Here is a 25,729-nt window from a genome sequence, read left to right on the forward strand (position 1 = left end):
ATGTTTATGTTTCGGTTATTTAATGTGATTTTAATGCCGTTGGCTTCTAGGTTTGGCGTGTCTATTTTTATTTCTTCGTAATTTATATCTTCCCTGATAAATATGATTAGTCCTCCTGCGGCTCTTCTTGTTTTCGGTTTAGCTCTGTCAGTTCTAACTGAGTTGTAGTTAGGTAGTGTGAATTTGGATTTTTTTGAGAATTTGGTTTCCTGTATACAAGCAATGTGAGGGCCTTTATTTAGTTTAAATTTAGTTTTTAGTTCATGGCCGTGGGAGGTGAGTCCGTTGGCGTTCCACTGATAAATATTTAGTCCTTCGAATATTGGGTTCGGGTGATTGGTGATTTATTTTTTATTTTTTATTTTATTCGGTGAGTTCTTTTAGATGGAGGTTAAAGAGGAAGAAGGGAAGATCGGTTAATTTTAGATTGAAAGCTACTTTGTAGAAGGATTTCATGCTAGCTTTTGGTGAGTTTTGACTATGCATGTATGCTAGGAGTAAGGTGAGGTTGTTTAGGTTTTGGGTGTTGGCTGGTTGGGGAGTTTGGTTTGTTTTAGTTGGAGTAGTGTCTATTGTTTCCTCAGTAGTGGAGAAATCTTCGTCATAGGTTAGATTAGGTTTAGCTGATTGAGTTTCCATGGGGGAGGCATGTGATGTGGAGGATTGTGAAGGTGTTTGTGGGATGGGTGTAGCTGATGATTTCATAGTGTTTGTGTTTTGTTGTTGTGCTTGCTTGTGGGAGAGCGTTGTTACCATATTGGCTGTAGGGTGCTTGGATGAGGGTCGTGTTGTGGTGGTCATTTTGAGGTTTGTTTTGCATGCGGGGGTTGATGTTTTGGCTATGTGAGATGTGGGAGGGTTCGTGGTTGGTTGAGTGGCTGCTTGTATGTGTGAGGTGGATGCGGTTTCTCGGTAGGGGCCCCAGACAGAGCTGTCGGTTATGGGTGTGGTGTTTGTTTGTGGGATGGTGTTTGGGTGTGGTGTAGGGAGGAGTGGTTTAGATGCAGGTGTAGCAAATTTTCGTGTTTGGATTTTAGCCGTGTCTATGTTTATGTGTTTGTTGGCCTGCTGGGTGAGTGTGTGTCTGTATGGGCATTGGTTTGAGAGTGAAGTGTGTTGGGTGGATTTGCAGTGGATGCACCAGGGTGTGCATGTGCCTGGGCAGTCTGTTTGTGCGCATTTTTTACATTTAGTTTTACGGTATGTGCATTGGGAGGCAGTGTGGTTGTATTTGAGGCACTTTGTACATTGCTTAACCTGCTTTATATAGGGTTTGACTTCTAAGTTGGTGTGGGCTCCGAAGGATATGTGTTTGGGGGCTTCGGGGAATTTAGCGGTCTTTTTGAAGTTGATTATGACAATGGAGGTTGGGACCGTTTTTCCGTTTCTAGTTGAGGTTATTCTACGCGTGCTGGTGATTAGGGGTTGAGGGTTTTGGTCTTGGTTTATGTTAGCTTCTAGAGAGTATAATTGTAAGTCCTCAGTTGTTTCCCTTGGGTTAACCCTAATTACGCCTCGTGTATATTGTTGCCAATTAGGTGTTTGTTTGATTACTGTGACGTGGAATATTTGAGTTATTTTATTTGCTGCGTTGTAAGATTCTCGGTTAGGGAAGATTATCTGGTATCCTTTGTTGGCTTTTTTAATATTGTTGTAATTTATTTTTTCTCTTTTAAACCAAAGTCCTATTTTATCTGCCGAAAGTTCTAGTGAGAGAGTGGTGCCTGAGCCTGCTGAGAAGAAGTAGAGGGCGAAGGTCGTGAGGAAGGCGGCCGGGGAGGGTGTGGGCGATGGAGGTGGAGTGGATGTGTCGAGTTTGCGTTTTTTGGTGTTTTGAGGTGGCGAGTTAGCTGGTTTGGTGGGGGTGGTGTGTGTCGTGTTTTCGCCATACTCGGTCGGGACGATGTTTTCGAGTGACCTCCCGGAAGTGTTGTGCGCTTCCGCAGGCGTGGGTGAGTTAGGAGCTGGCATGTCTGCGAGTGTGGCGTTGCGGGTGTCAGTCATGTTGTTTGGAGAGTTGGAGAGCGTGTGTTGTGGTGAGTGGTGGTGGAGTGGGAGTGGTGTTTTGGGGAGGTGAGTTGGTTTGTTGTTTTTACTTGGTGAGTTGTGTTTAGGAGGCGGAGGAGGTTGCGGTGGTTATTTGTTGTTGGTTTTAGTAGGAGGGTTTGTGAAATGGATTAATTATTAAAGATTTATTTTGTTGCTGGAAGGCTGGGATTAGGTGAGACAAGTGGAAAGCGGGGATTAGGAGATATTTAGTCGAAGGAGTGGAGGTATGTGAGTGGTGGGCGTGGGTGGTGAGTAGGAAAGAGCGTGCGTTGTGTTAAGGAGAAGGGGGGATTAGGTGTTTTTTTGTTTTTAGGAGTTGGGTCAAAGGGTGTGTTTGAGTGGTGGGCGTGGGTAGCGAGTAGAAATGAGTGCGAGCTGTGTTAGGGAGATGGGGGAGGATAAGGTGTTGGTTATTTATAAGAGTTGAGTGTTGTTGTTGGTTTTAAGGATTTAGGGGTTTTGTGATTAATTCGGTGAGAGTGATGTATGTGAATAAGGATGAAAGGATAACGTGATAATTACCGATGATGGAGTTTCCTTGGCTGGCTATCAGGCAATGCTCTGTGCTGGCTTGGGAAGTGTTGCTCGCTTGGCCAAGACTCGATTATTTACAGACCGCTGTCCTATAGCTGGAATATTGCTAGGTTCGGCGTTAAACAACAAACAAACAAACGATGAGAGTGATTTTAAGAGTATGTGAATAAGGCTGAAAGGATAACGTGATAATTACCGATGATGGATTTCTCCTTGGCTGGCTATCAGGCAATGATCTGTGCTGGCTTGGGAGGTGTTGCTCGCTTGGAGTACAAACTGCAACTGTGTCAGTCAGTAAAAATATACCAACTTTAATAACCCCCTTTACACCACTATTGTATGTTAATCCAATTGAATTAAATAAACTATCATACTATGAACACATTGAATGACCATCACTTACTCACAGGCTTCTCCAGTTTATTAAACTAATCTCTCGAAAACAAAGGAATTAAGCCCCTACTCCCAACACGATCGCTAAGCACCCACAACTTGAAATTGTTTGTGTAAACAACATGACAATACCAATCGGCCCGTTATTATCAATGCTCATTTCCTTGTGTACCGTGTTGCTTTAAACAACAGGAAGCAATCACAGTGGTCACCGTTTGTGACGTCACAGGAAACAGCTGATCACATGTTTTTGCAAATGGCGAACGGAATAACTCGCCGATACAGTTGTTTATTTGCCTCTTTCAATAAAGGTAGACACTTGTTCACTATCAATTTATGAACTTTGCAAAACGTACGTAATAGCTATTGGCGATTTCATCTGTGGATTATATATTATAGCTGTGGATTACATATATTGTTACATGTAAAGATCGCGGAGTTTACGAAGAACGATAAACTTTGAACATTCAATTGAAAACTTATTATCGGAAGTAGTAACATGCTAAACATTTTTTTAATAATGACAACATTGCTGTATAATAATAACTTTATTGATAATTTATAACAATAATGGCTCTAGTCGTGGCAACTTCCAAACTTTCGGGAAGTTGTGATCTAACGGACCGTCATTCAGGCGATATTTTTTACAGATCACGATCTGAAAAATACTATCATGAAAGTGTATCCCGTGGATAAGCCGACCCCTTTCTACAGAATCTTTTTTCTGGTCCTCAAAATTCGGCTTATACGCGGTCATATACGGTACTTGTGCCTTTTGCTAGTTTGAAGATTCTGAAGTTTTTAATTTTTGCTTTTTCCATGGTAACATTAAGAAACTTAAACTTTAAGGGTGGGTGTTTTGTATGCCCATAACTTTTTAACCATGCACCCTAGCTTCACCAAACTTGCTACACACATTAACCACAATGAGTACTTGTGCCTTTTGCTAATTTGAAGATTCTGAAGTTTTTAATTTTTGCCGTTTCCATGGAAACATTAAGAAACTATTTACTATTTGTTGTTGACCAGCGGGGATAACGGGGGTATGTGAGCTTTGCTCACTTCTTTCTTGTTAAGTCCTGGTAATGGGGCACTAATTTCTTTAAGTATATGTCTAATCTGATAGTACACATGAAATGATAAAACAGACTTATTTAGTTCAAATCCTGGGGCATAAAGAGATACACCACATCCTGTTGTAGCACACCATATGGCAAAGTTTAACTGGTTCTGCCAAAATTGCATTGGATTGTGGAACCAATCATGCACCATTTTATTGCTAGTTGCCGTGACCCTGTATTTTTCAAAGATATCAGGGAATTTAACAAAAAACTTAGCACCAGAGGCACTTACTAAAATCAACTGATTCGTAATGTAAGTTGATTTCATATTTAAGTTATGATATAGTATCTTTGTATATTTAATATGTAAGTTACACTCCCAGGAATAACAAATGACCAGTCTATTCAACTGCTTCATACTATCGATAACTTGGCTGGGCAACTTGAAGTTGCTCTCTGCGATGTAACGTATTATCCGCGGTGGACCAATATAAGTACTGTGAGAGGTAATAATGAGATATGGATAAATGGAGACGTGTGATGGGTATTACAGCGTATGCACACTCAATGATGAAATTTTTAAGCCACAAAATGAGTCTAATGGGATGCTGATTTTAAGCGCTGGAGAAAAGGTTGTAAGTCTTTACGAGAACTTAGCAGATACACTTGGATTTTTTACACAAAAGTAATAATATGACCCAACAAAACAGAGCGTGGAGTTAAATTGCCCGATTTAGTTCCCTATAAAGAGTTGTGTATCCATCTTGATCAGATCAGTACAACGGATAATATTCAACTATGTAATACAATTGCGCTTTCTGATCTAGGAGACACAGAAGGATTCGGTAAACCCGGTATCGATGGCAAGCTATACGCTTTACATTTACAAGATAATGTATACAAGGGGAAAGAAGTTGTATTCACAGCTAATCTAGGAGATTTAAGTGATGACTCAATAAAAACACTTCATACAATCTTACTCGCAATGATGATAATAAATGGACTATGGTCGAAGAAAAAAATCGAGTGGCTACTGAATATCGTCATTGCCCCAACATGTGATTTCGGGTAAGGGACATCATTTAACTAAGATATTGAATAGTGGGATCGTACCCGGGGCTTATATCCCCTCAAAACGAAAAAGTGTGTTAGTCGCTCCCCTGCCAGAAAACCCAGGTCATATGTTTTTGAGTTGTCCAGCAGTAAAAAATGTTAGTTTAAATTTGGTTACGGAATTCAATGATATAAAACAGAACTTGAATGCTATACCCAATCTTTCTACAATTGTTATTGAAGTCTTGTTTGGGGGTGCACCAGAAGATGCCTTCGAGATATTACCAGGTCTATCAATTAAATGGCTTAAGAAACACGAGCGTCAAAGTTGCAGTATTATTTAAATGGGAGTATCACCCGTTGCAACCCTTGAGGTGGTCCAAGTTAATAAAGGTGAAAGCATTTCGCTTACTAAGATATTTATGCCACATAATATACATTTAATAAGGTTGATGTATACACTCAAAACATTTAAGCAAGATCAATTAAAGACTATTATATGATATAATGATATACATTATGAGTTTATATCCAGTGCTCGATGAAGCATCTGAAAAGATGGATACTGTTGATGGATTTTGATTACATCAAATATGCAACATAAAACATCGAATAGAGAAGGAGAGGGAGTTCAGACTTGGATTGTATAAAAAAGTATTGCAGAGCTGTGAATGCTCTCGACGGAGTTGACACTGCACTTGTAACGGCTGACATAGGACTCGGTGTAGCCAGTGTTGGTTTATTATCAACTATAATCGCCACGCCTATTGTACTTGGTATGGAAGTAGCAGCTGAAGTCTCAGGACTAACAGGAATAGCAATAAAATTTATTTCTCGTAAGTTTCAAAAGAAAGCATTAAAACATGATAATATTCAGATACTCGCTGAAGCAAAGTTGAACAGCATTGAGGATCATATTTCAACAGCACTGGCTGATTGTAAGGCGACATTTTTTTTATTTCTTGGTTTACGGATGCGCCGCTCTTTCAAAGTCCAAATGTTAAAAAAAAAAAAAAATGCAAATTACCCTTTTTTTTATTACCGCCGATATTTTCGACAAAAGTTCAAACAAAAAAAAGATTACATTTTCTCGTCGAGCGTAAAGCAAAGGAAAGTCACTCTGATATTTCTTGCTGGGATCCTTTTATAATACCATCATAGCTTGTCAACGCAAAGCGCAGTGGTGACCAGTTTAACTATTTCAACACTGTTGGCCGTTCGAAGCCACAAGTCACACCGCACAGTAGACCGTCCAAGTCACGTCAAAATAGTTTATAATTATATTAACCTACTTGTCACATCATTCATTTATTAAATCTATCACATTTCACAATGTCTGAAATACGTATTCCATTTGATTTTATCATTTTTTTATCTATAGATTAAAAATGTATTCACTAGACACGATTTCCCGCAATGTTATTGAAAATATTCTCGGACACACTTCGAGAACGGGTCCTCATCGAACATGTCAAACAGCAAAATAAAGACGTTTCACGTGCTGAAACGTCTTTATTTACAAAGAAATAAAATCTTCAAAAATATATCTATAAAAGTTGCCAAACTGACATCTTAGTTATTATTTCCAACTTTTCGTGCGATCGCATGTAATCGTCAGTCAAATGACATCTCGCCTTTCGTCGCCTCGATTTCTCGGCTCAGACACAATGTCTTAATGCCAAAATATATGCATAAGAAATCTTTGTCATAGCTCGTAACCTAGCTCTATACATCCATAAAGTTCCATATTTTTAAATAGATCGCAATTCCATGCTTAACCGTTCAGAATAACATGATTTAACCCAAACCTTTCGCCAAAGTCTGAAAATTACCGTTGCTGTAATTTGATTGGCTGCGTTAGGTCACATGCTTAAATTTGACCAATCACGAACCTTGTAGCAGATTTTGTCGGTGAAACAATATAAGTTTTTTTAATGTATACTGACATGGCAGCCTTAGACCTTTGTGTTATTCATACGAAGCTTTGAAAACGGAGGTATTTCATCATGTTAGTGAGCGGACAGCCACTATCATCAGGAAATGGGTGATGACAGATATCATTTATAATTCTTTTTAAAATAATGTTCCAACAGCGTAAACAAATGAAAATAAAAAAGAAATGGCTATGTGGATTTTATGAATTCTTATATTTGGCGAAAAAATCTTAAAATTTGTGCTTCATTGGTCCTTAATCTGGACGTTATGAATGTTTTAGCTTACATTATTTTTATTTAAAACGAACTTTATTTAGTTGTTAATGAATTATTTAAATAATGTAATACACATAACTTTCATATTTATAAACAATAGGATTAATTAGACCTTTCAAATAGTGTAAAGATGTTAATTTCAGCAGATAATTTCCTTGATAAATGTTGGTTTCATCTATCACACAAGAGTCTCTGGGAACTTGGTGTCACAGCAGTAATCTTCTGGTTGGCTGGTGTTGAAAGAGTTAAACGTTGCCCATGCTGCCAAAATAGCAGCGTCTTTCATGCATTTCCACCCATGACATGAATATTGTTATGTTGCCATTTGTGCACAAGCTGAGTGCCAGGGATATAATAAAATGTTCTTGAAAAATTGAGTTATTTGACTTTTGTTACACCAGGATATTTTTTTTCATACCTACCTAACTTTTAAGGACAAAACTCAAGTAAAAAAAAATGTGAGAGGCTTTTTTTTTTTTTTTTTTAAATTGGCCTGCCTCACTTTTGAAATGAGTTTGAAATCCGTAAACCAAGAAATAAAAAAAGTGTCGCCTAAGATATCCGAGGAGGAGTTTCATTTAGTGTTGTCAGAACTAACCAAATACAACGCAATGAAGCAAGAGATTCGATCCAATTCTCGTAAGACCAATGGTATTAGCGAAGACAAGAAATTTTTTTTATAGAACAGGGGAGACAACAAGCGTGCAAAAACCAAAGAACTGGTTGTAGATTAAAAATAGATTGTTTTTTATCGTTTGATCACTCCACATAAAAATACAATAATTTAGATGAATGCTTACATAAGTATATAATAATGGAGAATTACAAGCCAATCAAATGGCGAGAATTACCACAGGGTATATATTATATCAGTGATGTCAAACCAACCAAATACGGTCATCAATTGTTTCTTTCCAATTTCAAAAAAGAGTATATAGTCTGGTCTCCTAGTAAAATAAACGAAGAACTTAGTAAAAATGTTGAATATCACTTTGTTCAAAATAATGGTATGCATATGAGTAAAAATAATAGAGAATATTTTCATTACAATTTAGTTTAGTCTCATGACGATCATTGAATCGCATCATCATTTTTGCATTAAAAAATTCCCTCTGTAGTAGCAGTATAGGTATATAAATCTGGCTCCAGTGGAGTTGCGGTAGAACCATCATTACCTATACTACTCTTAGGGGTAGGTAAAAATATACCCCCTCAAGAAAGAAACGCAAAGCCCGAATCGGTGACAATATGTAGAAACATTTAATTTGATAAAGAAAAATGCAACAAGGATGAAAGTTTACAAGATGGATCATACAGTGGTTAAGTTTAAAACACAAGGATGCGAATGTCACATGTTGAAGGTCAAGGTCATGAAGGTGTCAATATCTTGTATGGCCACCATTGGCAACCAGAACAGCTTGGCATCTCCTTCCAATGGAAGCCACAAGGGTCTGAATCACACGTTGGGGAATCGTAGCCCATTCTGCCTGAAGTGCTTGTGCCAACTGTTGCAGAGTCTGTGGCTGTGGCTGATGTTGACGCACACGTCTGTCCAACTCGTCCCACAAGTGTCCTATCGGATTCAAATCCGGCGATCTTGAGGGCCAAGGCAGAACCTGGATGTTGTTAGCCCGCAGGAAAGCTGTGGTGAGACATGCTGTATGGGGCCGGGCGTTGTCATGCAGAAACATGACGTTGGCGGTATGCGTGATAGGTACGACGTGAGGCCTCAGGATCTCGTTGATGTACAGCTGAGCTGTTAAGTTGCCCTGGACATGGACAAGGTCAGTTCTGCCAGTGTGTGAGATGGCTGCCCACATCATTAAGCTACCACCACCAACACTGTCAACCTGTTGAATACAGCATGGTGCAAAACGCTGTCCCTGACGTCGGTACACACAAGTTCTTCCATCTAAACAATACATGCGGAAACGGGACTCGTCGCTAAACCACACCCTGCCATACCCTGTGTTCTTGACACCACTGACGTTGATTTTGACGGTGCTGTGCCGTTAAAACGACCCCACGAAGGGGACGTCTTGCCCTAAGTCCTGCTTTTCGTGATCGGTTCCTAACTGTTTCGGCTGATATCCTGCGCATACCCGGATCGTTGGATGCCATAGAGGATGCGGTTGTGGCTCTGTCCCGGAGATGACGTAACCGGATGTATCGGTCTTGCCCCCTGGTGGTCACTCGTGGTCTACCTGATCTGGGACGGTCACGTGTTGTTCCTTGATTTTGATATTTGTCCCACAGTCTTGTTATGGTGCTTGGCGACACGTAAAACACCCTGGCTACTGCAGATCGTGAATTACCAGCTTCCAATCTGCCTATTGCGTTGTTTCTCTCTGCTTCGCTGAGTCTTGGCATTGTTCTGCATTAAAGTGCGCGTCAACAACAATTGCCACTCGAGTGAAAACCCTGCGCTTTTAATGCCTATGGAAGCATGTTACACGTGCAGTGAATGGGTGTGTTTTGGTGACATGGTAAGCACTTGGCTGCGTTTTGGTCAATTTTGCAAGTTTTTCTCCCTGAAAACATCTGAATCAAATTTCCATCTCATTCTTCATGGCCAATAGTACCCATAACACTACATCTCCCAAATCTTTCCTGAAAACACCAACGTCATCTATAATACTATTTCAGTAACCATTTTTATCCCTTTTGCGTTTCTTTTTTTTTGGAGTATATATTGTAAATGATAGGCAGTTAAGAAAAAGGTTCTTTCTTCCGTGAGACTGTTGGATTTCTCAATTTATATTTTGTTAAAAATTTTACTTTTGTGATTAATTAAAATTCATCAAGTTTTCAACAAGCCTTTTTGTCTTTATACACCCGCCTAATGCATGAACTATACGACTAATGCACTGGTGCTGTGTTTGGCTGCTTCCCAGTGAAACCCACACATGAACACCATAGTTTGAAATACAACGCAAAGAACTGTGAGTCAGCAGTTGGGTTTGATCTTGAAACTCTGCTGCAGAGCCAGTGAACTCTGATGACAGCGGGCCACCCTAAGCTGGGCTAGCCTACTACATTAGTAAACTATTTGTATGTTCTTTATACATGCACAAACATTTATACATCCCTAGGCCAATTTCCCCATGTATATTTTTTTAGCCTATGGTGCCGGTCTAACTTTACTCCATGGTCCATTTATGATGAGAAAAGAATGGATATTATTAATATTTATGAAGTGAATGCTTGTTAACCTGAAATTTCTTTCATCACATTATCTGAAATTAAATGACATTCTTTAAAAGATATATGCAATCAAGACAGCTATGACTGATCAACTGTAAGTCTATCCATGTAAGGCCATTTCAGGTCAAACAAGCAACAAGATTATTACTGTTATTATTATTCTCGGTACATTGTTGGTGTTGATGCAGAAATTAGACCCCAAATTCTTTAATTTATTCTAATGTACACCACCTGCAATCTGTCAAAAATCTCGGTAAAAAATCTTGCTTGTTGGTGGTTGATGTTCACCCAGTTTGGCCCTGATGCTATTGACATTCAGACTCCACAGGGGGCGGCGGGTAGCCTAGTGGTTAAAGCGTTCGCTCGTCACGCTGAAGACCCGGGTTCGAATCCCGACATGGGTACAATGTGTGAAGCCCATTTCTGGTGTCCCCCGCCGTGATATTGCTGGAATATTGCTAAAAGCGGCGTTAAACCAAACTCACTCACTCACTCAGACTCCATAGCCACCAGAATAAAAGAACACAAGACCTCTGTTGCCAAATCTGATAACATACACTTACTCAGTATTTTAAGTAACACTCAAATGACATTACAAGTAATAATGTGGTTTATACCCATAAAAGTTTTTGGTCTCCATATCCTTCTGAATCCAATTTATAAGTGTAGTTTACCACAAGTACTTAATAGATTATAGATGAGATTTAGATAATATTGAACACTTTTAGTTAACTAATAGTACAGGTTTAATATACTGCAACACTTAAATGCAATAACATACATTTAAAAAAATATTAAACTAACCTGATTTACATGGTTTGATGTTAACTTGTAGATGCTGAGAGTGTTTGCAGACTGAGTACATGCAGGGAGACAAAGGGTTAACTTAGAGGGATAGCTTGGCCAATCAGTTGAGCACGTCATGGCTAGGGTTTGTTAAAGACTTACAACATGGAGGACACATGAACGACATTGGAACTATCCTAACCACTGATTATATATAAAAGTTAATCACAGAATAGCTATTCCATTTCCTGATTGGTTGCAACAAGTCAACCTCGACAGATAGTGTAACCAACCAGGCATGCTTTATTGATGAGCCTTTAGGTGGTAAAACCTGGAAAAATAAATGAGTGTGTGATACAACCAAGTTCTACACACAATGAACTAGCACACCATTACAAAGTTAAATGTGTAACTAATTATTTTCTCTCAAGATACTGTAAATACATTTAACAGGACTGCTATTTACTAGTACCCACAAATTCAAGAAATGGGAATATATATATATTTCTAACACACCTGTGGGTGAGAAACCCATTTGAGATAACTGGTATCAAACATATGTGTGAGATCGAATTTCAGGACTGTGATTGGCTATTCCATGGTGATGACCTGAGGTCTGATTATGACAGCCTACTTTCCTTATCGTAAGTCATTCATAAGTTGATTGTTCACCAATGTCTGTGTTGAAAGTTATGGTTTTAGAGCCTTAAACCCTGGATACCACAGCCACATATATATGTCCCTCCTCATCAACCCTTACTTCTAAGTCAAATAAAATTCAGAATGCATCACGCACACTAATACTAGAGCTGAAACGATATCCCGGGACACCGATGCATCACGATTCACTCCATACGATACGGTGCACGATTTGTGAGGTGCTGTATCTCGTTTTTTCACGATACGTTTTTTCAAAGACGTATATATATACGTCCTTGTTTTGTTTTTAATAAACTTTTATCACTTTATCAAAATGTGTTTTAACTCTTTCGACACCGTAGGCCGGTAAACCGGCCAAGAAGCATCAAATCCCCAGACACCGTAGACCGGTTAACCGGCCAAGCCTTAGGTCAAAATAGTTTATAATTTTAAGAACCTACCTGTCATACCATTCATTTATTAAATCTATCACATCTCAATGTCTGAAATACGTATTCCATTTCAATTTATCATTTTTTATCGGTAGATTACAAAGTTATTCCCGCAATGTTATTGAAAATATAGTTCTCGGACACACACTTCGACAACGGGTGCACATCGAACATGTCAAAGAGCAAAACAAAGACGTTTCAAGCAATTCTTTAAATATATTCTACAAAGTGATAAAATCAACAAATATATATCTAAAAGTTGTCAAACTTACTGCTTAATTATTATTTCCATCTTTTCGTGCGATCGTGTGTAATGTTAGTCAAATGACATCTCGGCTTTCGTCGCCTCAAATTCTCGGCTCAGACACGATGTTCAATGCCAAAATATATGCATGAAAATTCTTTATCACAGCTTGTAACCTAGCATGATACATCCATGAAGCTTCATATTTTTAATATAGATCGCGATTTCCTGCTTAAAACGTTCAGAATAACACGATTTAACCAAAAATATTCGTCAAAATCTGAATTCATCATACACAAGGATTTGTAATTCGATATGCTGCCTCAGGTCATGTGCTCAAATTTGACCAATCACGAACCTTGTAGGAGATTTCGGCAAGAAAACCACATAAGAAACCAATTTCTATTCAATGAAATCGTATGTTATAGCTTCGAAAAGACTCTGTCCGTTGTTACGGGCGTGTAGATGAAAGCTTTCTTGCGATGTGTCATATGTCAGTCTTCGACGAACGTGTTATTCATACGAAGCATTCGAAAACGGAGGTATTTCTTCATGTTACTGAGCGGACAGTCGCTGTTATCCGGAAATGGGTGAAAACAGATACTATTCATAATTCTTTTAAAAATAATTTTCCAATTAGATCTACGTAAACAATGAAAATAAAAAAAAGAAATAGATAAGTAGATCGTATTAAATCTTGTATTTGCCGAAAATCGTCAAATTTTCGCTTCCTTGGACCTTGAGCTAGACGTTATGAATGTGTTAGCTTACATTATTTTATGTACAACGAACTTAATTAAGTTGTAAATACATTATTTAAATAATGAGATAAACATAACTTTCATATTTATAAACACTAGGATTAGACCTTTCAAATAGTGTATAACACGACTGTTCTGTAGGTTGCAATAATTTTTTTTAATTGTTTTTTTGCCTTTATACATGAAAATGGCAAATCATTAGTTACTGGACACTGGTATTTAGTATTTACTCCTACTTTCTAGTCACAACTCACAAATATGTAGGACTGTTACTTTCGTGTTTGTTACATGGAAATGGCAGATGATCCATTAAGTTAAACTACTCATTACAGTTTATATTATATGACTCATGACCATTCATTCACTTTCATTTAACTTCTCATTTTAATGAGATAGAAAAACTTATACTGTCAGATAGACGTGTTACCATTGCTGAATTTGAGGAAGACACAGGTCTAATTCATGGATCACTTGAAACTATTAGTCATGAACATTTACAGATGAAGAAGATATCTGCTCACTGGGGACCAAAGTTTCTTAATTCTGATCTTTAGGACAAAAGAACTGACATAGCCAAAGAAAATTTATAGTCGATCACTATGATCCTGAGTCAAAACATCAATCCATGGAATGGCGCCATTCCACTTCTCCACCACCAAAGAAATTGAAGTCTTCAAGATCAGTGAAGAAAGTTATGGCTATTGTATTCTGGGATACAAAGTGTGTGATCCTTGTTGATTACTTAGAAAGTCAAAAGACGATTATCGGTACCTACTATGCTGATTTCTTCATTGCCTGAGAGATTCTATCAAAGAAAAGCAGCAAGAAATGCTGACTGCTGGAGTTCTACTCATTCATGACAGTGCCTCTACTCACACCTCTTGACTTGCAAAGGTTGCTGTGCTACAATGTTGGTTTGAAGAGCTTCCTCACCCTTTGTACTTGCCAGACCTGGCACCAAGTGATTTCCACCCCTGTGGGGAAGTACTTTTGTACTTCCCGAAACAAAAGGCATGCAAGTCAGGTTAGCCTTTTGTACCATATTGTCTACCAGATGTAAGGGACAGGTCATGGGTTGATGGCAACTGATCACACTCATAAGTCACGGGAATGATGTCAAGGCCATGAGAAGTGACATCAGAACCAGAAGGGGCATCATAATAATCCCAATCTGAAAGGTCAAATGGGCCATGACGCTAGGGATTGATGATATACCAATTAGGTAATTGGAAGCAGATATGGCAGTAATTCTATGGTAGCTTACCACATATTTCCATATGTCCTTGGCATTATTCCTAAAATGGGCCTCTTGTAGTTTCAGTATTATATGCACTAAATATTGGTCAAAACAACTAGAATGCTTGTTTGAACAATTAGGTAACACAAAAATGCTGAATTTAGGGAAAAGACACAATTTTGGTAGGAATCATGGAGTAGACTGTTAACTATCAAGGGTATTTCTTGATGTCAAAGGGGGCACGGGTGGCCCAGTTGTCTAAGGCGTTGCGATTCGCTGTGCAGAGTTGCGTCCCTTGGGCACGCCAGAAACCTATGATTGAAGGTTCGAATCCCGGTTCGCCCCGATTATGTTTCTAGGTTTGTCAGCACCATACCCATGCTCGTGGTAAACATCTGAGACCTGCATCACATCGGGCTTTCCTCCCACATTAAGCTGACACGCTGTGATATAACTGGAATACTGTTAAAAGCGGCGTTAAACCAAACTCACTCACTCACTTGATGTCAGAACCCACGGATCCAGCAGGTATATTCTGGCATGGATGTAATAGAGGTTTTGTATTTGTAAGAATTATCAAACAATAGTTATCATAGTGAACAACTGAAAAATACTATCTCTGTAAAATCAAGAGTAATCGCACTCATCTCCCCAATATTCTGCATCTAGGATGATGCTGTTGAAAAGAAGTTCAGACTTCCTGGCAGCACATGGGCAGAGGTTTAGGAAGGGAGATGGTATTAGTATCTCAACTGTTTGTGAATAGTTGACAATGAAGGGGTCATCTTTTTAAAATGTAATGATTTTATAGTGTGTTGACAGCCAAAAGACAGGATGTCTGCTACTGATGTCATAGAGGTAGTATTCTTGGAATCATTAACAATAACTATTGTCAGAGACCATATACCAAAGACAGGGCCTCGGGGCTAGTTGGCACCAAGTAGCACTTTCAACTGCAACTGTTGGAGATTTGAAGAAATGTGGGAAGTATCTAACAGTGACCCAACAAACTGTTCCATACCTACACAAATTTCAGCTGTAAATTGAAGTGCTACGCTTATGGATATTATTAATAATTTACATTATAAATTTAAAAAGTTACAACTAAAGTAACCAGATATTGGAATATAATATGGTGGAAAAATAATTGTTTCAGATACACTCTTCTGATCATTGCATCAAAATACCTTCAAGTTATATTATTAACTGGTAGATCCAGGAGAAAATGTGTGTACAGCTGATTGCTATTTCTGGCAATAATAATAATATAATCTTAATCTCTGCATAGAAAACAATGCCGCACAGAACAGGAAATAAATTTTAAAAATAAGTTATCATGTCTTGTGATGTCTTATTGCAATTTTCACATTTTTATTGTGCAATTGAACAAGTTTGTTATCAATCTTCTGTTTGTTCCCGAAAGGGATACAATGTAGTTTTTGACTGCGCTTAGCCTGATACTGAAATATCAGTGTAATGTCAGCATGTGCGCTTGAGGGGAAGCAAAAGGAATTAACTCTCAGCATTCAAGCATTGCATGAGTGTTTACTTGACTCCAGAAGTCCTCTGATAAGAGCATCTGCGCATATGTTGTGCATTTTGACTGCTGCCAGTAGGAAAGCAGCAGGATGCCCCAATGCATCAATTACACTCCTGGGTGCAGCAGTGAGCGTTAATGATAATCTACTACTGAGGCCTGTCTCTCGGTATTTGGTCTCTGCTGTTGTTTAATATTGTAGACATTTGAAATGTTTTATATTTCTGTCCTGTTGTTGCTTTTCACTTGCTCTTTCCGAAAATGCCCATAATATTAGTTAAATCACTGCTGCAACGAGTTACTTGCTTCCCCTCAAACTGAAAACATGATATTCCGCCAGTTTTTATCCCCTGCCGGGCCAGAATGGCCGAAGGGGGATTATGTCGTGGCGCAGTCTGTCTGTCTGTCCCACAGAGGGTACTAAGCTTGTGAAATCAACTTCTCCTACAGTTTCCAGAGAATATCCCTGAAACTCTACACACAAGATGTTGACATGTTGATGATACGCATATCGCAGTCCCGTTTCATTTCGACAAATTTTGACAGAGTTACTGCCCCTGTTTTACGGAGCTTCATTTGCCTTATTGTGAAAGAGGGTACTTAGCTTGTGAAATCAACTCCTCCTACAGTTTCCAGAGAATATCCCTGAAACTCTACACACAAGATGTTGACATGTTGATGATACGCATATCGCAGTCCCGTTTCATTTCGACAAATTTTGACAGAGTTACTGCCCCTGTTTTACGGAGCTTCATTTGCCTTATTGTGAGAGAGGGTACTTAGCTTGTGAAATCAACTCCTCCTACAGTTTCCAGAGAATATCCCTGAAACTCTACACACAAGATGTTGACGATACGCATATCGCAGTCCCGTTTCATTTCGACAAATTTTGACAGAGTTACTGCCCCTGTTTTACGGAGCTTCATTTGCCTTATTGTGAGAGAGGGTACTTAGCTTGTGAAATCAACTCCTCCTACAGTTTCCAGAGAATATCCCTGAAACTCTACACACAAGATGTTGACATGTTGATGATACGCATATCGCAGTCCCGTTTCATTTTGACAAATTTTGACAGAGTTACTGCCCCTGTTTTACGGAGCTTCATTTGCCTTATTGTGAGAGAGGGTACTTAGCTTGTGAAATCAACTCCTCCTACAGTTTCCAGAGAATATCCCTGAAACTCTACACACAAGATGTCGACATGTTGATGATACGCATATCGCAGTCCCGTTTCATTTCGACAAATTTTGACAGAGTTACTGCCCCTGTTTTACGGAGCTTCATGAAATCTACTCCTCCTACAGTTTCCAGAGAATATCACAATATCTAACTTTAACTATAACTATAGTTAGTTTCCTTGTAGCCGTGGTTGTGTTGGCCGATAGTGCAGTAGGTGATCAACTGGCCAAATAATCACAAACAGCTGTGGGGGGTGAGGCTGATGACGTTTGTTTTATTGTTAGGTACGAATGTACGTACTTAATTCAGCCTGAAACAATGAAAGTACAACATAAGCAAATGTAACATAGAAATAAATATATACAATCTGTTATAGTTACTCTTTAAATTTCTAAAATATAGATATCACTTCCATTAAATGAATAGCATTTACTTTACATTACACAATACATCAGCTGTATCCGTACAATACATCAATACACAGAAACAAAATATATTAATATGATAATAAAGTGATAGTGAACCTTACATACCAGATAGGTGAAACCTGAACTGGTAAAACCGTAACAATGATTGTATGGTGAACGTTGCCACTGGGAAATCTGCATAATAAAGAAATACAAATGCAGAATACAATATACAAGTGATATCCTATGGTAAATTAGTGTATAAAAATATATAGTACAACAGCCACTCATTTCAGACACACAACACCTATACACCTGCACTTACCAACATACATCAAGCATACAGACATACATTTACTTTCCATTACTGTACGGAGGGGTTTATAATACTTAGTTTATATATATATTTAGGTTTCGTGTTTAATACTGTCTTATACAGATAATAATAACTCTCTGTACTGTGAGTTCATCAAGAACTATAAATATATACAAGATGCATTATGTTTCTAATAAATCAAATTAAGAATGCATTCTACAATATATATTATTTCTAATCGCAATAATTAGAAAACATCCATATATACAACATCATAAAATAAATAATCAACTAACCTTAAGTATGAATAAATCCCTTCACAGATCCAAAACCTCACATAAGAAATGAATGCGGCAATAAATCTCGCTGAGTCTTTCCTTGAGGTGACAATGGCAACTGATTTTGTAAAATTCAACAACAAAACATTGCTGTAGCTATGGCCAGCTTGGCCTATCAACAAGACAATAGACTGGGCCAGGCGCGCTGGGGCAAAGAGTGCTATAAGTTAAAAGCATGCAGTGTGACAATTAGTGGAAGTTAGACTGAGAGTAAGCTTACTTAATGTTACAGAGCTATGGAATGAATGTTTAAGGTATAAAATACTAAGGTATCAAACATAACTAATATTATAACTAATAATATATTCTTATAATGTAAATATTGTAATAAACTAATCAGTTAAAATGGTAACAAGGCCATATAACCTTACTACCTACTAATAAATCTTAACTAAAAGTTATGTACATAAGGACTTGAGCCTGCCACATAAGGCTTTTGTGGGTGAGCTACATCCTTATGGCATTAGCATTCAGACTGGATTACTCCCAACAAAATGTTCTGCACAATTTGTTTCAAATGCAGTGCCATCTACTGTTGTTATTTCATAAAATACAAAGAAAATATAAACTTGTTAAAAAAATTCATGCGGGGGATGTTGTGCTCTCAGAGCACTCTTGTCATGTTTCATGTAAGGCATTTGTCGCAGTTCAAAGTGTGCCATCTCATACACAGCGCATTGCCTTCATGCAAAACTCTCTGTATTTTTTGAAGTCCTGACCCACTTCCATATCACCCGATTTCAATGACCAACTTAGTTGGTCCATTATTCTGTTTGAGGACACAATTTGAGAAAATTTCATGTTATCTGGATTCTTATCCAATACGTTGTTCACAAATAGCGTAAACAATGATTATTTTACAACAAGATTATTTTCCTTCTTGCAGGTTAAGAAATATTGTACTTATTATTGTTTTGTGGTTGTCTTTGTTTACAGTGTAAGCTATTGACTACTTGCTTGTAACTCATTACTGATACTACTGTGAGTTCATGCGCACTTGATGGCATGGCTGGCCCACTCATCTAGGGAGTTATATATTTGCTGAGTCCTAGGATTCGCTCTAGGTTGATTCTTGGTTGGTCAGCAAAGATGGGAAACATCAAATACCAGCATAACTGTTGGCTTTTGTCACACATTTAGATGATGCACCATGATGTATCTGAACTAATGTTAAACCCCAACTCACTCACTCACTCACTCACTTTGCTTGACATTGCTTGATATCAAAGTGCAAGGTATGTTCCTTAGATGACCAATCATTATGACTTTAGAGAAAGATTTAATGTAACAAAGATTTCTGCGTTTAGATGGAGCCTTACTATATTTCCCCTATATGTATTCTCAGCTTTGAAGAGAGATGGCTTTGGTGAAGAAAAGTTGTTTCACTGTATTGTGGCAGAAGAAAAGGCAACGTCAGGTGCAGGTGCAGGTGAGTGGAACTGACTAGATCGGTCACCGGATATATGTTCACAAATTTGTTAGAGAAACCAATTGGACTAGGTCATACTTAAAACGATAAACAGTTGGGAAATGTGGTTCTGGTCAGACAGAGAGCGTTAAATTCATGAGGACATGATGTGCAGTCAACAGAGATGTACACTTGCTGGGTTTCTGATATTATATATATATTAGGTAGTACTAAGTCAGCAGTGATGATGATTTTCAAAAGTATTTCCAAATTTGTAAACTATAATAGTAATAAGTAAACTATCATAGTTTCCAAATATGTCTTATGGTTTATTATAATGGTTTACAAGAGTTTCCACTCAGTGAATTTATGCACATTTGGGAATAATTTTTTAATGTGAAGTTTAGACGATGTACAGCTTTTCCATTGGACACGAAGTTGGTCACATAGCCACAAAGTTGACGTTCATAAGTGTATGAACAACACAATTTGACTTGTTTTTCATGAAACCATAGCAAGCTCGAACATTCGTACAAAGTGGAAGTCAATTCTTAAATGTCTTCAGATAGTACAATGGTAATACTTGTATCTTGTACATGTACTCATTTTAGAAGCCAAAAAACAAAGAATCCTACTCAAGTGTCTTCTTAGATGAAATATATATTTTTACTTTTATGAACGAGTCTTGATAATTTTTAGCTTGGAAGACGCAAAAGTGAGATTCTATTCATCATTCAAAATCATTCTGCCTATTGTAGGATTATCGTGTATAGTTAAGATAATGATTGGCGATAGACCTGAGCGAAAAGTGACCTCCATTAGTCGATTATTATATGATGTGGAAAAAAGGAAGGGCGATCCCGATATTACCAAGCTGTATTATGTATGTTTTATTTCATGAATAGACATGTCAAATAGACCACTTGCTTTTTTAGTACCAGTGCCTTGAGTGTAAAAAGTACAGCTACCTGCTTCAGTGGCAGAGGGATTGGTGATGTCCTATGATTGTGATGTCATGGTAACCTATGTGCTGCAATTTCAGTTTAGCAATATTTCCTTGGAGTTAGCGCCTGATCTCACTCAAGTGATATCTCCTGGGGAAGCCTGTTTTGGATAAAAAAACCTTTTTGTTTTTAAAACTTATCTGATCTCACACTGTGTGGAAACGATCCTTACACATGTTTCCAGCTTAAAAAAACAGCGCACCCTAACACATCCCAGCCGTCTCCATGGCTACCATCTTCAACAATGGTTTTGCTTCCCACTCAATGTGATCACATGGCCTCTCAAACTTACTCATTATCCCCCGCCAACAAAGTTGGCTGGGGTTATAGAAATGGGCTCCGTCCGTACGTCCGTTTGTCACGTTTCGTTTCCGGAGCATAACTCAGAAACCGTTATATATTTTTTCATCAAACTTTGCATGTCTGTCAGGCAATTGCTGAACTGGTGCCTTTTGCTATTAATAAATTTTAGAAATTTTGTTTTTTTACTTTTCCATGGCAACAAGATGGACTCAGGTTCTGTGAGGGTAGGGTTCGTTTCTGAAGCATAACTCATAACCCGTTCAAAATGTTTTCCTGAAACTTTGCAGGGCTGTCAGGTACATGATGAACTGGTGCCTTTTGCTATTTAGAAATGTTAGAAAATTTTATTTTTTACGTTTCCATGGCAACAAGATGGACTTAGGTTCTGTGAGGCTAGGGTTCGTTTCCGGAGCATAACTCATAAACCATTCAATATTTTTTCATGAAACTGTGCAGGTCTGTCAGGTACATATGCTCAACTGGTGCCTTTTACTATTTAGAAATTTTAGAATTTTTTTAATTTTTTTATCCATGGCAACAAGTTAAACTTTTAGAAATTAATGATTTCTTCTTTTAAATGCCAAGAAAATCAACTTGATACCCATTTAACCTGTTAAAGGAATCTTAAAAGTCATAATAAAGTTGTTTTGTGTGCTTACATTTTGTGTTTGAGGTATCTCCCATAGTAGGGGAAACTGTGCATGCCTTCTACCAAGTTGTCAGTATGTGCCCTAATAATGGTTGAGGGTAACTTTCGTTCCTCACAGTGCCTACTTCCTCGCAGTGAGTGCCGGTAACATGACTTGTAATGTTTTTTCTTTCTCCCACATTAATGAATTCAGTAGTAAGTGTAGTAACTGGTTTTGTCAGTTTGTACTTCCTTCATGTTTTTTGTGGAGAAGGTTTTTTCTTGAACTTCATAGAAATTGTGTTTTGCAGCATTTTATTTTGTTTCTTCAGGATATTTAGCATTTACATCAAATAGATGCTCCCCTGCTGCCTTTTACACCTTACAAAATTTTGAATATTTTCAAATGTATGTGTTTGTGTGATCAAATTTCACTATTGTTGACATAATATACACTTCATTTGCTGGGCAGGAGACTTGCATGGCCATGTTAGTGGCAAACTCTTCTTTTTTTATCCCCCCGGCATATAATGCTATGAATAATATATAGCTATGGGCATGTCCGTCGGTCTGTCTGTCTGAATAGTTCCCGGAGCAGAACTCGAAAACCGTTTAACATTTCTTCATCAAACTTTGCATTTATATCACATAAGTGGTGAACTGGTGCCTTTTGCTATTTAGGAAGTTTGTTACTTCTTTTTTTTTACGTTTCCATGGCAACACCTTGGACTAAGGTTCTATAGGGTAGAGTTCGTTTCCGGAGCATAACTCAAAACCCATTCAAAACCTTCTAACAAAACTTTGCATGTCTATCAGACTCATGCTGAACTGGTGCCTTTTGCTATTTAGGAATTTTAGAAATTTTTATTTTTTACGTTTACATGGCAACAAGTTGAACTTAGGTTCTATAAGGGTGGTGTTCGTTTCCGGAGCGTGACTCAAAAACTGTTTAATACTTTCTTACAAAACTTTGCATGTCTACCAGGCACATACTGAACTGGTGCCTTTTGCTATTCAGGAATTGTATAAATTTATATTTTTTACGTTTCCATGGCAACAAGTTGGATTTAAGTTTTAATATAGGGCGGATTCACTTATGGCGTATATATAACAAATAAACTGTTAAATATTTCCTTGCCAAACATTGCATGTCTATATATAAAGCACATACTGAACTCGTGCCATTTGATATTCAGGAGTTTTAGAAATGTTTATTTTAGAATTTCCATTGCAGCTATTTTGACATGGGCTAAGAGAAATGTTGGGTCAGTTACCTGGTTTGGGACCATAACGTGTTAAAATGGGCGGGGCATATAGATGACTTTGTTGACTATTCTCTTGTTTAGTTATTGTTTCTTGTAATTTGTCATTTGTTTGCATAAAAAAAACCCCACAGAAACACACTTGTTTTACTTTCCATTTCATATGGATGTGACCATGGTGGATCTCTTGTGGGTAAACAATGTATGCTTCTTCAAGAACATTCAACTCTTGACTCATTACATTCAGAATTGCACATTTACTTGTGGGTACTTTACAGGTGAAGTTGGTGTGGTGAAATGCGGTTTAACGTCGTGTCCAAGATTATTGCACTTATATAGCGACGTGCATGTACGTTTGTGTGGCTGCTTCTACTAGTCCGGACTGATGCCGATTTATAGTGCTAGCTCACTGAGATACCATGCCGCAGTTTAACATGAATACCCCACTCAGACACAGTATACTGACTCCGAGCCAACCAGTCCTTGTTTTAGCCCCTTAATGCCGAGCGCCAGACAGGGTAACAACAAGTACCATCTTTTAACGTCTTTTGGTATGACGCGGTCGGGGATTGAACCCCGGGCGGACACTCTACCACTAGACCACGGAGGCGGTCTGGGTACTTTACAGACAGCTGCCAGGGGGATATGTCATCTTTCTGATGACTCTTGTTTACAATTTCCATGACAAGAAGTTCCACCTCGGTTAAAAAAGGTTAGGGTTTGTTTAGATTTAATTATGTCATAAATTCTGCAACAGGGGCGGGGTATAAAGCCATGTTAGTGGCAAACTCTTGTTCTCTTTGTGTCACCATTGTGCGGTGACTTTTTTTTAGTTTTGAAGAGAATAAGTTTGTTTGTTTTTTCAAGTTTTTTAAATCAGCTTTTGTGTTATCATGGACACCCAGAAATGCCAATTTTGTGATAATTCAGCCATCTTTTCCACACATGATCCTCATCTCCAATGTTGTGGCTATAGTGGACGTTGTTCTGTCACTATCATAATGTAACATTTATACTAAGTTTTGATTTTATAATTAAATCTATAGCAAGTGCTTTTATGAGTTATCGTTATGTAACATTTATTCAAACTTTTCATATGATAATTAGATCTACAGCAAGTGCTTTTATACGTTTTCATGATGTAACATATATACTAAGTTTTCATATAATAATTAGATCCACAGCAAGTGCTTTTATAAGTAATCATGGTGTAACTTTTAAATAAATATCTATATAATTATAAAACAGCAAGTAATATATATAAGGATTCAGGGAAAATGCAGATACAAATATTAATAGTTTCAGTTATAGCTTCCAGATATATGCAAGCCTAAGGTAACGGGAACCCATCTCCCAGACATACTATTTAATAAGTCAAAAGTTACGTCTGCATAGTTTAATAGATTTATAGCTGTAGATAAATACTAGCTTAAGGTAACAAGAACCCATCTCCCAGACATACTATTTAATAAGTCAAAAGTTACGTCTGCATAGTTTAATAGATTTATAGCTGTAGATAAATACTAGCTTAAGGTAACAAGAACCCATCTCCCAGACATACTATTTAATAAGTCAAAAGTTACGTCTGCATAGTTTAATAGATTTATAGATTTTAGATAAATACTAGCTTTAGGTTTAGCCCCAATACAAAACTCATCTATTGTGATATCACAATCTCCTTCCAAGTGAACAGTAAATATGTCAACAAGAATAGTGCCTGTCCAACAAGGATTAAGTATTCCCCTCTGTCTAGCCATTCATTATTCGTAGGGCACACCCCATTGTGTATCAACAACCAATTATATATCTTTTATTGTTCTAATTTTAGTTAAATACTGAAAGAAACAAGATGTTAGGCAGTAGGGGTTTGACGCTCAAACCAAGCAGACCTCTCACCCACAGTCCAGACTGTTGTGACTCCGGCTCTTTGCTGACTAATTCCCCATGAAAACCAGCACGCCATTTGGAAGATTTTGAACATCAGACACAGAACCATAATAAGAGTTGTCCAAAGCTGATTTCAAGACATACCTGAGTAAGTGCAATAGACGGGATAGCTACAGACGATCTAAGTCTAAGTCTGTCAGTAGATCATTGCCCCGTCCTTACTAAAGACCTTCCTAGAATGCCATCAAATGTACCCCGTTCGATTTATATTGTTACTCGTGCCAATATGAACGCACCCATATTAGAGTGGTGACAGGTTCTACAGAAAGAACTCTCATCCTTGGATGTTGCGCTCTTCGGAGAATCATACGGAAGACAATTCTACAAACACTAAGGAATTGGGAAGGGTTTCACACAGACCATAGGGAAGCCGACACTCATCTGTATCTTCTAACCACTTCTAGATATGAGTGTAGGGATTGTCCCAGAGGTCCTCATCATTGTTCACTAGTTTGGAGGATCGAAGGAGATGTGATAAGGAGCAGGACCAACATTCCCCTCCATGATCGTACTGGGATCTCAAAAATCACAACGGCCAAGTTCTGGATTGTTCCACCCCATCTTGATTCAGAGAATCTGGATAGAACGGGTTCATTCTTTGAACTTTCGTTCTTGTCAGATTATCATTTGTATGCAAGTTACATTCTAGGTTGGCGGCAGGATCAGAGGAATGTATATAGCCCGGATCAGGACAGACAGCTACCTTATAACTCTTCAATTTAGGATTATATATTGGATCGTAATCAGAATCGTGATCTAGACTACTCTTATCAACAT

The 25,729-nt window shown here is 38.0% G+C and overlaps 1 protein-coding gene across 1 annotated transcript in view; it reads left to right on the top strand.

Annotated features, from left to right (window-relative positions):
- LOC124151455 (thialysine N-epsilon-acetyltransferase-like) overlaps nucleotides 1-25,729 on the top strand; it is a 142,802-nt gene that overhangs the window by 91,568 nt on the left and 25,505 nt on the right. Inside the window, exon 3 of the mRNA XM_046523936.2 lies at nucleotides 19,746-19,829. Within this exon, the coding sequence (XP_046379892.1) occupies nucleotides 19,746-19,829 (84 nt within the window). The remainder of the gene's footprint in view (nucleotides 1-19,745; nucleotides 19,830-25,729) is intronic.

Source organism: Haliotis rufescens, unplaced genomic scaffold (genome assembly GCF_023055435.1).
Source record: "Haliotis rufescens isolate VD_foot unplaced genomic scaffold, xgHalRufe1.0.p SCAF_9, whole genome shotgun sequence".
Taxonomy (NCBI): domain Eukaryota; kingdom Metazoa; phylum Mollusca; class Gastropoda; order Lepetellida; family Haliotidae; genus Haliotis; species Haliotis rufescens.